A 14,121-nucleotide genomic window follows, 5' to 3' on the forward strand; every position below is an offset into this window, starting at 1 on the left:
CCATGCCTGGCTAAATTTTTTGTAGAGACAGGGTCTTGCTGTGTTGCCTAGGCTTGTCTCAAACTCCTGGCCTCAAGTGATCTTTCTGCCTCAGCCTCCCAAAGTGTTGGAATTACATGTGTGAGCCACTGTGCCCAGCGTCTAATTGGTGACTTCTCAATTAACTTTGACATAAGTGTGTGTTTTGTAAGATCATTGTCACTGATAATAAATGCAGCTTAATTTCTAATCAGTTGGCCAAACAGGGAAACTTGGGTTGAGTGAGATCATTAAGCACTTTAAGAGCCAAGTGATAGCTTTTCCAGTTCTTTAAACATTATGAACTGCCTTTCCTGGTGAGTGTCATTTTCTCAAATTCATTTTCAGGGACTGGAATGGGTCTGTGCTACTCTATATAATTTTGTGCTGAGCGGATGGTATATTGATGGGAGGAAGTAGGAGAGTAGTGATGGAAGGGCACAGGCATTGGAGTCTGTCTCCCCGGTGACTGTGTAAGTTTTTCAACGTTCCTGTGCCTTGATTTCCTCATCTGTAAAGCGAGGATAATGAGTTAATGAATGTAAAGCACTTAGAAGGGTGCCTGTAGTAAGGACTTACAACTGTTTTATTTATTGTTTTTAGAGTTTGGTTGGAGGATTCAAAGCAACATTCATTAAACAACACTCACTAAATTCGCTAAAATGGTTTCCAAGTGAAATAATAAATATAGCAAAGGAGTCTCTCCTCTGCTTTGGAGTAGCTGAGTTGAGTGCATCTGGGTGTCCATTCTGCTGCAAAGCCAGGCCAAGCAAATACAGTTTCTGTGCAATTAAATGGTTGTTGACTGGCAAAGAAAAAAAATGTAAACCATAGTTTTTCCTTCTACCCTGTAATCTGTGGTGTCTTTATGCATTACTTTAAGAGCAACTTCAGTGACTTGATTGGAGGGAGGTGTATAAACCGCTTGGAGGCAAAGCACCGAGCTCTTGACTGGCACACAGCAGGTCCACAAAGAAGGCCACTTCCCAGGGTAAGAGAGCACACACAAATTATTCAAGGACAAATGTAATGGTTACAAGGGTGTCGTAGAAACAGATCAGAATACTTTTATACTACTGCCTGACTTCTTGTTCCCCCATTCCCCATTATAATTCTGGATTCTTAAGTTTATTTTAATGATAAACATTTTTACCTATCTTTAAGTAAAAGAACAGAAAAGAAGTTACTTAAAATGCAGTCCTAATTATGTCCTAATGCAATTTTGATGCAGCAATATGCTTTCAAACAAGCAGGTACTGGGTGGCAGATTGACACAAGTATTTAGTGAATTGAGAACAACATGTGTTACATGAAATTATAATCAAATTACAAACGATGGAATGGATTGTTGCTTTTAAAATCCTCTGAATGTTGGTTAACTTCATAGGGCAGTGCTGTGACTATTTCCATTAATCATGGAGTAGTTGTACTGGGACTTGACCAAGCTCTTTTAATAGTTCCATCTGATTTATGTTTTTCTCTTCTCTATTTTTCTTTTCTGTCTATTTCTTTTTGTCATTATTTTTGTTGACCTGTATGTGTGTTTTTTTCTCTTTCTGTATCAGTTCAAGTTCTCCAGAGAAATAAAACCAGTAGGAGGAGTGTGTGTGTATAAATATAAAGAGATTTATTTTAAGGAATTGGCTTACTTGATTGTGGGGGGCTGGTGAGTCTGAAATCTGTAGGGCAAGCAGTAGGTTGGAAATTTGGCAAGAGTTATTGCAGTCTTGAGGCAAAAGCTCTTCTTTGTGATACCTTATTTTTGCTCTGAAGGCCTTCAGTCCAATGGATAAGACCCACCCACATTATAGAGGATAACCTCCTTTACTTGGAGTTAACTGATTGTAGAAGTTAACCACATCTAGAAAATACCTTTATGGAAACATCTAAATTCATGTTTAATTAATTAACTGGCTGCCTGCTATTGCCTTGCCAAGTTGATGCATAAAACTAATCATAACATTGTCTCATTCCTTTTTCCCTCACTATGTGTTTCTGTCTCTCATCTCACATGCACACAAATGAGGTTATGGGACAGCATTAGTGTTAATGAATTTCAGGTAACAGGATAATGATCATTATAGCATCTACCAGTAATTGGATACCTATTATGTGCTGAGTCTTGTATTTGATACTTTGTATTTCTGATCTCATGTAATCCTCTTGACAGTTCCATGGATTGGACAGAATTAATTTTATTTTATGGGTGAGGAAACTGAGGCTTAAAGAGCTGCTAGCTTTTATTCAGCGTGTAGAGCTCAAGGTTCAAACTCTAATCTGCCTTTCCTGCAGATATACTCTCTTCTGTATCTGCTTGTTTCTCTAATATTCCCCCATCATTGTCATCACTGGCTATTTTTCAGTGTTTCACTTGGATGAAAAACGTATCTACATACTTTTTTTTTTTTTTTTTTTTTAAGACAAGGTTTCGCTCTGTCACCTAGGCTGGAATGCAGTGGCTGGATCTTGGCTCACTGCAACCTCTGCCTCCCAGGTTCAAGTGATTCTCCTGCCTCAGCCTCTCAAGTAGCTGGGATTACAGGCATGCACTACCATACCCAGCTAAGTTTGTTTTGTATTTTTAGTAGGGACAGAATTTCACTGTGTTGGACAGGCTGGTCTTGAACTCCTGATCTCTGGTGATCAGCCCGCCTTGGCCTCCCAAAGTGCTGGGATTACAGGCGTGAGCTGCCATGTCTGGCCTGCATACTTTTTTTTACTAAGCTTTTTTTTTTTTTTTAATAGGTTGCTGAAGGAGCTGAGGCAGTGCTGCAGGATGTTAAAAGCACACACAGTGGAGAGCTTATTGTTGTTCCAAGGCCTAATTGGAGATCTAGGTTGGCATTTCCTACAGCTTTCAAAGCGTACAACTAAAAGACTTTCCTAAGAAGATGAGATAGTTTCTGAACTAGGCACGAAAAGCTGTAAGGAGTGTCACCTCCCAGTGCCCTCTGGCCTATTTTTCTCACTGATGGATTGCTTTCTTGTCTGCTGCCAGACCCCTTAATGTGCTGGCTTGGCCTTCACAGGGATTAGTCACAGAAGATGGGTGCTGCAGCTGCAGGTCTGGCTCTAGAGGCTTTGGGTGGTACCTACTACTACTTACTTAGCCCTCAGCCAGATATTCCCTAGAAGGGAAAACGTTCCTTATTTTCACTGAGGATCTGGCCTCATCGGCAGACACTAGTTCTAATAATACTCTTTACCTTCTTCGTAGCTCCCAGCCATTGTCTTCTACCTTCCCTTGCCTAGCTTTAGTCACTGCCAGCAGCTATTGCTAGGCTGTTGGCACTTTGAAGTGGAATTGGGCAGACAGAGGTGAGAGCAGGCTGTGAGTTCCCTCTGTGGAGGTTGGCTCCTTACAGCACACATGGGAGGCAGTGCTGAAGGATGTTAAAAAGCACACACAGAGGAACAGCTTACTTGTTGTTCCAAGGCCTAATTGGAGATCTAGGTTGGCATTTCCTACAGCTTGGCATGGAACAATTTGAATGTTTGTAGATGGTGCTTGCCTCATACCTTGCCAACTCGAATTTTGGGCAAATCAGCTTCTGTGAGTTTTGTCTTGACAAGTTGGGAAAGTTTCCTAACTTTAGATAACGGTGTGAATCTTTGAGGAGCTTGATAGCAGGTGAGGGCTGCTATTTTGAAGGAAATAGACATTAATATATTCTTCTTTAATATATCTGAATGGGTATACATATGTGCTCCTTTGTATCTTGTAAATGGGCAGTACAGGAGGGAGAAACTGAAGGAAAGGACTTGGCCAGGAGATAAACCCCACAGATGCCAAGATGTTGGCTTGTTGAGGCTTATTCGCGGTTAGTTTTACTGTGATACTATGTGCAGATGGTTCCTAAGTTATAATGGTTTGACTTATGATTTTTTAGTTTTATAATAGTTTTGGTGCAAAACCATTTTATTTTTTACGTTTAGTACAGTATCCAATAAAGTGTGACATAATCAATACTTTATTATAAAATTGGCTTTATGTTAGATGATTTTGCCCATCTGTAGGCTAATGTAAGTGTTCTGAGCCCATTTAAGGTATGCTCGGCTAAACTATAATGTTCCACAGGTTAGGTGTATCAGATGCTTTTTTGACTTTTGATATTTTCAACTAACAATGGGCTTATTGGGATATAACCCCATGATAAGTCTAGGAGCATCTGTATTTGTCTTTGAATTACTTAGGGTCTCTTTTGATGTCTTCCTTTTAGAAACTCTCTGTTGTTGGTTTTCGTTATTTTAGCCTTGTCCGGTTTTCCTCATACTGGTCTAACTACTAGTATCTTTTATTGGCCCCTCTTTCTTGGATATCCTTTACATGTTTATATTTATTAGTGTTTCTTCCTTGACTCGTCTCACTTCTCGTGTTTCCTTGGGTTTGCCTCCATTACTAAGTCTTCATCCAGCCCCTACGTCATTGGTTCTCAAAGTGTGGTCCCCAGACCAGCAGCAGCAGCATCACCTGGGAACTTGCTGGAAATGCCTGAACTAAACTTAAGACACTATATAAAACAGGGAAATGCATTTTACATTTTGATACACATTGTCAAAAACATTGTATTGGTTTCATGGTGTGCATTATAAGGCATAAAGTAGATCAAGCCTATGTTCCTAATGCATACATTTCTGTTGACCTCAGAGAGTGAACTGTCATATAATATAAATAGGATTATCATTAGTTTAATGAATGAGAAAGACTCTTCATGTTTGTTCTTTACCTAATCTATGCACTTTAAACCTAGATCAACCTCAGGGAAATATGGGAAATTGTGTTCTTTCCCTTCTGGCTTGTTTAAGTACAAGGAACTCAGACCCAGTCTAATTTGCTTTAAGTGTTTTTGTTTGTTTGTTTTGAACAGTAAGAAACTATTTAGGGTGGAGAACTTTATTTCAGTAAGGCCTCATGTGAAGTGGAATTAAGACAGTCATAATGTCCTTTTGTGGCTTGATCTTGATCAGGTGATAGGGTTCTGCACACATTCGTCGACTGTTCTTATTCTTTCCCTCTCTGTCCGCACCGCCCCCCCCCCCCACCGTACCCTCATCTTGCTTGCACACACATGTGCGTACTTTTGCATGCTCTCTGACTCTCTCTCTTCTTCCCTCTCCTTCCTGCCAACACAGCTGTATTCATCTTCATTTCTTTTTCACCTGGCTTCCTCCCTCTCTGCTCTGTGTCTTTTCAGGTCCCGCTCAAGTTTAGTTCACGCATTACTCATTCTATGAACCTCTTAAACTTCGTGCATTCTATCTTTTATCCCTATTACTATGTCACCCTAGCAGTTTCATAATGCAGATTTCTGAGTAAGAGTGCCAGTGGGACAGAACCTGGCCACTAGATGGCAGGTCCAGTGTCCTGGTCGATTCCCTTAGAAGGTGCTGTGCAGAGGACTGTTACCTTTTCTTTTAGATCATTCTATGTTTTAAGCATTAAATGAAGCCTCAGCTCCAGCGTAGCGTTTCTGACAGGCTGACTCACTTCACATTTAATGATTGTATCCAGCGTCTTGTCTCTACTCTCCAGCAATGCAGCTCCTTCTTCTGGTGTCGTCACTTCTATCGACATATCCTGTGGATGTTCCCATCCACCTGAGCCCAAAACCTCTGTGCTTGTTTGTTCCTCCTCCTCCTTAGCCCTCACATCTCTTCAATATTTTTCTCTCTCTTTACTGTTACTTAATGCTACTGCCATATTGCTTCTTGACTAGATTTTAATAATCTTCTGATTTCAATCTGTTACTTTGTCTCAGTCAGAATAACCTACTTCCACTTTCACATGAAATACTTATCTACCCTGAGGAATATCCCTCAAGGCTCTCTATTGCCTGTGAATTGAGAATAGACTCCTCTGCTGAATATTCACGGTCTTCAGCAGTATGCCCCCTACTTGGTTCTTCTACTCCAAACACTGTACTCTAGCTACATAGGACTACTGAGTAATACTCCTCAAATGCTCCCTCTCTTGTGTACTTGTATGGTGCCCTTTAGCTGTGTAGCAGAGAATAGGACAGGAGTGCACACTCTGGGGCTAGACTGACGGGCTGGAATCAGCCCAGCTTGGAAACTTTGAGCATTTGTTATTTTATCTTTCTGTGCCTCATTTTTCTCATCTGTAAAATGGAAACAGTGATAGTATCTGCCTTGTGGGTTGTTTTAAGAGTTAAATATAGAGCACTCAGAACAGTGCCAGACACACAGCAAATCCTCAGGTCTTTCCAGGGATACTTTTTTTTTTTTTTTTTTAAATATTCTCCATTAGACGTGATGTTTCTTCTCTGCAATGTGGTAATTTTTTCTGTTTTTTATTTTTAAGGGTACCTATCACAGTCTGCTCCCCCCTTTTCAGATTATTTGTGGATTTCAGATGTTCACCTGTTTTTCTTTGAGCTCCTTGAGTATGGAGATGGTATTTTATTGAAACTTATATTATGACATACGGAGCTCAATAAACATTTGTTGAATTGGATTATATCCAAAAGATGCTTCTGCTAAAATACTGTAGTAACTTCCATCTGTCCCATGAATGTTCGTGTTCTGAGAAAATAATGTAATTCTTAAAACTAGGTTTTAAACCTTAAAAATGAAAGAAAGTGAATACTTTGCAGTTGTCATATAGATGTACTGCTACTCAAGTATAGTAAGTATATTGGTGAAATATTTAGAAAAAAGCAACTAGTTATGAATCTGAATCAGAGATCAGCAAACTTTTTGCTACAGAGGGAAAAATATTAAATATATTCAACTTTGCTGGTCATATTATCTGTGTTGGATCTGTTTACCACAGCAGTCGTAATATGAAAAATATGTAAATGATTGAGTTCCAGTAAAACTTTATTTACAAAAACAGGTGGACTATAATTTACCAACCTCTGGCCTGTGTCATTACTGTGCAGACCACACATCATTTTAGAAGCTGTTTCTTGCAAAAGCTCCAGGTGCTGCCACATCCAAAGATACATACCTGCGTGTCTTCTCATTAGGTATAAGGAAATCTTTCCAGAAAATCTCAGCAGATTACTCACAAGTTCAGTAGCCCAAAGTTGTATCACATTCTCACACTTTAAACCAGTTACTGATGATGGAATGAGACTACCATGATTGGCCCAAATACACCAGGAATCACACGTGTGGTTGTGGATAAGGCCTCCCTATCTACATCACGTGACCATGTTGATGAGGGCATTTCCTTGTGAAGTGAAAACCATTGAATTGTACAATGAATGTGATACAGCATGGGCTGCCACAGTCCAGTTGTCACCTACTCTTCTGTTGTTCTTCTAAATATCATCATAATGTCACATTTGGCAGGTGTGAGGTTTCTTTGTTAAAGCTCAGACTTATTTTAAATTAATATTCTTATCACATGAATCGACCCGTGGTAATGATGTAATGACCTTGGATGGGCAGGCCAGATTTCTGTTGTGAAGCATAAAGTTTTCCATATGACTTCCTTGGGCTACTCCTTTTGGTATTCTCAGATAGGCAAAACAGAGAAAACAACAGGCTTCCCACTTGCAGAATTCACCATATACCCTTCTCCTTCTTGAAAGGGAGAAACCAATTAGACAAGGACTAGCCTTCTCTTATACTTAATAAAGGCAGGTGAGTCGAGCCTCGTAGTGTTTGTCATAAACTATGGATTAAACCAGTTGGCGGCCCATCTCATTGTACCCAAAACTCTGGTGTATAATAGTAAAACGTTTGTAGTTTTCAAATTAGACTTAGAGCTTCTTGGTCTCACTTTAGAATATTTTGACAGCCCTTTGGCTATCACAGAAAGACCTAGTCCCTCAGGGGTCTTGAACTGAGCTAATTATCCTAGTCATATCCGGTAGAACGGGATCCCACTATGGCTTGTCTGAGACTGCATTGTTGTCTTGGGTTGTATGGGACCATGAGACAAACGGCTGTGCTGTTTTTCCGCTTGGCTTTTCTGTGGTGTAAAACTATCTTTTAGGAGCCACAAAATGCTATTCTTTTCTTGTTGAAAGATTTTAAGAAAGAAAGAAAGGGAGGGAGGGAGGACTGTAAGGGAAAAGAGACCATTAACATGACATGTTTCCTGTCGCTCTCCAATCTGAGTCTAACCCCAGATGACTGTATTCCCATTGCTTTATTGTGAGGGCCTTCCCCTTGGTTGTATCTTGGTTTACAGTCTATAAAATTGGATTAGACAATGTTAATTCAATTAATGACTGTACTGAAAGTTTGTCTTAGTGTGTAGTGAAAACAGGAGGGCAGCCTCTAATAATCTATGGATTTAATGACTGCAACTTTGAAGAGTGTTAAGCTAAAGTGAAGTTCAGAATGGCTTGTTAACTGGGTTTATTAGCTGTTGACCTTCCCTTTCAGCATAATAGTGGCAGTCAGACCGAAGAGAGCACTAACGTCCTGATTAGCATTTATCTAAAGATAGGCTGCTGCCTGTTCCACAGTAAATTAGTTCAATCAGCCATAAAGAGCTCGAGAAACATTTTCTGCTTTATAAAAAGAATTAGATGTTAGAACAGTTCATCTGGCATAGCTCAGTGAAGATGGATTGAGCTCCTGAACGTGCTCATTTGAGGAAGGCGCTTTGAGGATATTGAGTAATTGAACAGATTTTCCCACAAGATTGATCAGGGGCCCTGGATTTCCTGCACAATTGAGTGATGCCCTAATTTTTGTCTTCTAATAAGAGCAGTACATCTGCTCCTGTTTCTGTGTATTCATTGAGTGAAACTGCAAATCAATTTCTTTAGCACCTACTATGCATTCTATGTCCCTTAGGAAATAAAAGCAATAGGATCTACTGATCACAGTCTATTTGATTGAAGAGATAAAAACTATACTAAAACTTGAAATTCACCACTTCCACTACGACTGCTTCTTTTCTTCTGAAAAGAAGAAACTGTATAATGACAGCTGCTACTTTTGGTATATTTCTTGAGATCATCTTATGAAGTGAAGCACATTTTCCCACAGAAACAGTATAGTAGTCGGGGTTAACGTTTCTGACTAAAGTCTTGGCACCAACTAAGTTCTTCTCCTAGTGGGTCATAAAAGCAAAAAGGCAAAAATTATAAACCTTTCTAAATCATTTAAAAACTTAAATTATGATCCAGGTCCTTAAAAAAAGGACATAAATGTACTGTACAATTGAATTTTATGAGGTGCCCCAATGTACTATAAAGTATACATAGAGCATATAAAATTCTAACTCCGCTGTATTATAAATTTGGCCTCACTGAAATGAATAGGCTCACTATATGGCAAGCATTAATGAAACGTTTAATTAACATTCCTTTCACTTGCATTTTTAGAATTTTGAAGGGCTTCCTGGGGACTATTGCGATGGCTGAGGTTTTTGCAAAACAAAAGAGCAAAACCTTGTCATAAAAACTGATCTCTTTTGCTCAATAACTCCTCCAATAGAGACATTTAATTTAATTAGACTGATGAACCTGAATTTGAATTTTATACCCAAACCTATGATCATCCTTAAAAAAAATAAAACAAAAAATATGGTATTGAGACAGTTAAGCACTTGATGACTTCATGAAGGCTTCCTGTGGACCCTTTAAGCCACTGTGTATACACATATCATTTATGTCCTTGCAGTTTTCCTAAGCTAAAAGCCACAGGGATATGAGTACTTTGTGACAGACAGTGGTGCAGTGTTAGAATGGATGAGCTGTAGGGCTGTGGGCTTCAGACCCTTTCATAGTTCCCTGTAATGTATCCTCCTCCTCTAACCTTCCCTGTAATTATGCTGTGTTGGTTTACTTTATTGCCTGGTCACTCTAGGAGAAGTCCCCAGGGAGTCATACTTGAATGAACAGATAGAGGCAGAGTAAAAAAAAAAAAAGACATTATGCTAAGTGAAAGAAGTCATTCACAAATGACTGCATATGGTGTGACTACATTTATATTAAATATCCAGAATAGGCAAATCTGTAGAGATGGAAAGTTGAAAAGTAGATTAGTAGTTGTCTAGGGGTGAAACATGAGAGGGATGGGGAGTGACTGCTGATAGGTACAGAGTTTCTTTTTGGGGTGGTAAAAATATAAAATTAGATTGTGGTAATAGTTGCACAACTCTCTGAATACAATAAAAACCATTGAGTTGTGTATTTTAAATGGTTGAGTTGTATGTATGCAAATTACATCTTAATAAAGCGATTATTTTTTTTAAAAAGGTATTAAGTTTCCTCAAGTTAAATGAGATGACCAAAAGGGGAAAGGTTTTAAGCAGTGACCACTCCTTGTAATGTATGTGTATAGTGAGTATGCATATGTTTGTAAAAGTATAATGTGTGTGATCCAACAATGAGCCATATGGTGCTAGTCATGATGTGTATACATGAATTCTAGAAAAAGAGGAAGAACCTTTAAGTGAGAGAATGCCATGCATTGGGAAGCAGTGTGGGGCAAGATCTATGTGGCTCTAGGGTGGCAAATTTAGTTTGAGCCTGTGAATCCTTGCACAGATTGGCAAATATCAGATATTCCTTGGCAGAGAAAGCAGTACAGTCAAAATTGAGAGGATTTAAGGAAGCAGAGACTAATAAGGAAAGAATGTTGAAACCTGTTATTTGTAGTTAGAAGTGTAGATGTATACAAAATAGAAAAACAAAAACAAAAAGAATCTTCTACATTATGTCAGGAGGAACTTATTGGTGTTTTAGGACCATTAAGATGGAGAACACAGCTCACTCATGTGGGAGCTACAAAGTTGAGCTCATAGAAGTAGAATATAACTGTGGTTATTCAAAGGTGGGAGAAGTGGAGGGGCAGGGAGGATAGGGAGAATTGATAAGGGATACAAAATTGCAGCTAGATAGGAGGAATAAGTTTTGTTGGTCTGTAGCATATTAGGGTGAACACGGTTAATCTTTTATTGTATATTTTTTAAAAGCTAGAAGAGAGGATTTTGAATATTCCCAACATAAGGAAATGATAAATGTTAGAGGTGATGGGTATGCTAATTATCCTGATTTGATCATTGTACATTATATACATGTATCAGAATATCATGCCATAGCCCATAAATATGGTTGCTGCATGTCAACTAAAAAGAAAATTTTTAAAAGATGGAAGACAAAAGTAAAAGATAAATGTAGATGTTCTTTTAACTCTTTGGTGCTTACCTGGTGTCCTCTGAAAAATCAGAGTCATGGGAGATGAATAACATTTCCAGAGAGCACTAGATGAGGAGTTAGAAAAGCTGGTTTATCATTCCTACTCTGTCTCTTCCCATGTTACATTAAATAAGTAACTCTGTGATGCTTTCTTCCTCCCTTGAGTTGTCCTTACCCTGAGAGGATGGCACAAGGATCAAATGAGATGACATATACCTATTGCATTGCATCTACTAGAATGTAACAAATGTTTGTCAGACTGAGGGAGGAAGGAAGGAAGGAGTAGAGTGATATCACATGCAAGGAATTGGATTTACTGACTTATTCCTCTGGCCAAGTGTGTGAACATTATGATTGCAATAAGAACTTTCGCATTAATACTATTTATACTTATGGGTATTATTGCTGCATTTGGTAATTCTATGGTAAATTTGGAGGTGCTTCTAGTATCACTGTCTTGTTCTCCCAATAGTCTTGTATTTATTGACAGTTTGGTGGTTGTTACAAATGACAGGATTGCAAATAGAAATCAAGCTCCATAGATGGATGGATTAGCTTCCTTGTTATGACCGTGTTAAGGTTACCACTCAGAACAAACATTGGTAGTTGAGCATGTCTTGAGTGTGAGTGTCATACTCAGAACAATTCTAATTTTTTAAAAATTACTTTTTTAGAGGCTGTCTCACTCTGTCATCCAGGCTGGAGTGTAGTGGCACAATTACAGCTCAGTACAGCCTGGAACTTTTGTGCTCAAGCGATCTTCTCGCCTTAGCTTTCCAGGTAGCCGGGACTATAGTCACGTGCCATTACGCCTGGCTCAGTTCTACTTTTGATGAAGTTTTTGACATATTGACATTAGGTTTGACATGTCATTCCAATATAATATGATACTGTAGCATTCAACAATTCTCTTCCCAGAGGAGACTATGGAAAACAGAACATTTGCATTTCTCATTTTGTACTTTATGCCACCCACTAAAGAATTCCAAACTCATGCAGAATGCCTTTGGTGATGTGAGCTGCATGTGAATTTCTTATTGCTTGACTTTTAAATCCCCTTTATTATCTAGGTCCATTACTTATGAGCTGTGTCACGTTAGGCAAGTGACATGCCTCTCTAAGTTTCCACTTCCTAATCTGGAAAGGGGGGAAATAATGAGATTGGCCCTGTGGCATCAGGATTAGGCAAAGTACTTGGCATAACACCAGTCTCGCAGAATGCAATTTTTCTTGAGCTGTTGGGTCAGTGATGCCTGAAAGAGGAGGAGTGGAGGTTCTGAGGCATTGCTGTTTTTATCACGTTTGATTTGTTTTCTTTTTGTCTAGACTTGCCATATTATAGCTTCATCAGGATTTTAAAGACCATTGTGAATTATATTTTCAAAAGTTGTATGGACTCTAGTACTTTAGTATAAGCAGCACAAAATTAGGCTTAAGAAACTTAGATTTTAATGTTAGCTATGAGACCTTAGGTCACTGGTGCCTGTTCCTCTCATGAAATAAGAGAATGGAAACCAGCTGGTTCTTTATTCTTCCCACTTCCAAGATGATGTGGTCATAGAGCCTTCATTGTGTAATTTCTTGTTCCTCCTCATTTCTTCTTACCACACTCTTGTCTTTAATCTCTGACACTTTTCTACCCATCTCCTTCAATCCTGCTTCTATTCATCCTTCCATACGTCCTAAAAATTGTTATGTCAACTATGAGGCAAGCAGTATATTAGGAGCTAGATATATAATGTTGAAAAATATAGACATGGTTCCTGCAGTAATGGAATTTACAGTTTAATGGAAGAAGTACAGATAACACAAGTAACACTTACGAAATGTGGTAAGTGCTATGAAAGAGCAAGACAGACTGCTTTGAGTGGGGGAAGGGGAATCCCTGGCAGTTTAAATGACTTTTCTCAAAGCAGGCTGCCAAAAGGTAGCGGTGCCGGCCAGAGGTGGTTTGAGAGGCAAAGCAGCACCACAGACAGGGGTCCAAGGCAAGAAAGCTCTCAGGTGCTGGAAAGCCAGTGTGGCTTGAAGCGTGCTAAGAGTAAGACTGGAAAAACATGCCAAGTTTGAGGCCGAGTTCAGGATTTTGCATGGAATGGGAAATCTATGAGAACTTTTAAGTGACAACAATATGGGAATCATACTTGACTTGGTTGGAACAATTAAAAGCTGATCTCTTTTAGAAAGTACAGTTTTATTTTACATTAATCTTAACACAGAATAGTATATTACACCTAAAGAGAATACTTTATTTGGCTGGGTAGGGGCTGTCCCGTGGTTTAATATTATGTTTCTATCATAGGAGAAGCCTTGGTTTCCTAGTTTCCCACCTTGTTTCTCCTCTCTCTGCCCCACTGGGATTCTAGCTGCTTCTTCACTGCATTTGCTCAGCTCTTCTTCTCCACAGTCCTTTGGTCCTTGAAATGCTGTAAGAGCAGAAATAACAGCTATCCAGAGACCTTCAGACAGCAGATGTGCCTTGGGCCTGTGGGTCTGTGGCTCTGGAGGGCTAGGAATTGCAGAAGAGTTAAAAGAGAAGGCCTCTGCCAGCAGGAATTCCAAAGACAGCAAAACTGATGTCACTGGCTGTGCAGGCACTGAGCTAATTCTTTTGCCAATCAGTTAAATCACCTACCAAGAGTGTTCATTGTAAGTAACACTTTCTTGCCATTTGGTGGGGATGTAGAGGGACAAAGGATGCAAAAGGCATACAGGTTCTTTCCTTGTAAAACTGTAATCTAATTCTGTAAACAAACCATGTACCTTTGGAAGGTCATTTTGAACTCAGTCCTGGTAAATATTTGACAGGTGTTTTAAAAAAAATAATTATATTTATACAATCTATAATGGAATATTATCCAGCATTTCACAAGGAGGAACTCCTGCCATCTGCCACAACATGGGTGAGCCTGGAGGACATTATGCTAAATAAAATAAGTCAGACATGAAAAAAAATATTGCATGATTTCACATA

General features: G+C 39.1%; 1 protein-coding gene across 13 annotated transcripts in view; it reads left to right on the forward strand.

The window, feature by feature from the left end:
- AUTS2 (activator of transcription and developmental regulator AUTS2) overlaps positions 1 to 14,121 on the forward strand; it is a 1,192,438-nt gene that overhangs the window by 423,954 nt on the left and 754,363 nt on the right. For 9 of the 13 annotated variants that reach the window (XM_054559150.2, XM_054559155.2, XM_054559153.2 and 6 more), the window contains exon 3: positions 902 to 1,009. The exons of the other annotated variants lie outside the window; for them this stretch is intronic. In XM_054559150.2, coding sequence (XP_054415125.1) covers positions 902 to 1,009 — 108 coding nt within the window. The remainder of the gene's footprint in view (positions 1 to 901; positions 1,010 to 14,121) is intronic. 13 annotated transcript variants of the gene reach the window in all.

Source organism: Pongo abelii, chromosome 6 (genome assembly GCF_028885655.2).
Source record: "Pongo abelii isolate AG06213 chromosome 6, NHGRI_mPonAbe1-v2.0_pri, whole genome shotgun sequence".
NCBI lineage: Eukaryota > Metazoa > Chordata > Mammalia > Primates > Hominidae > Pongo > Pongo abelii.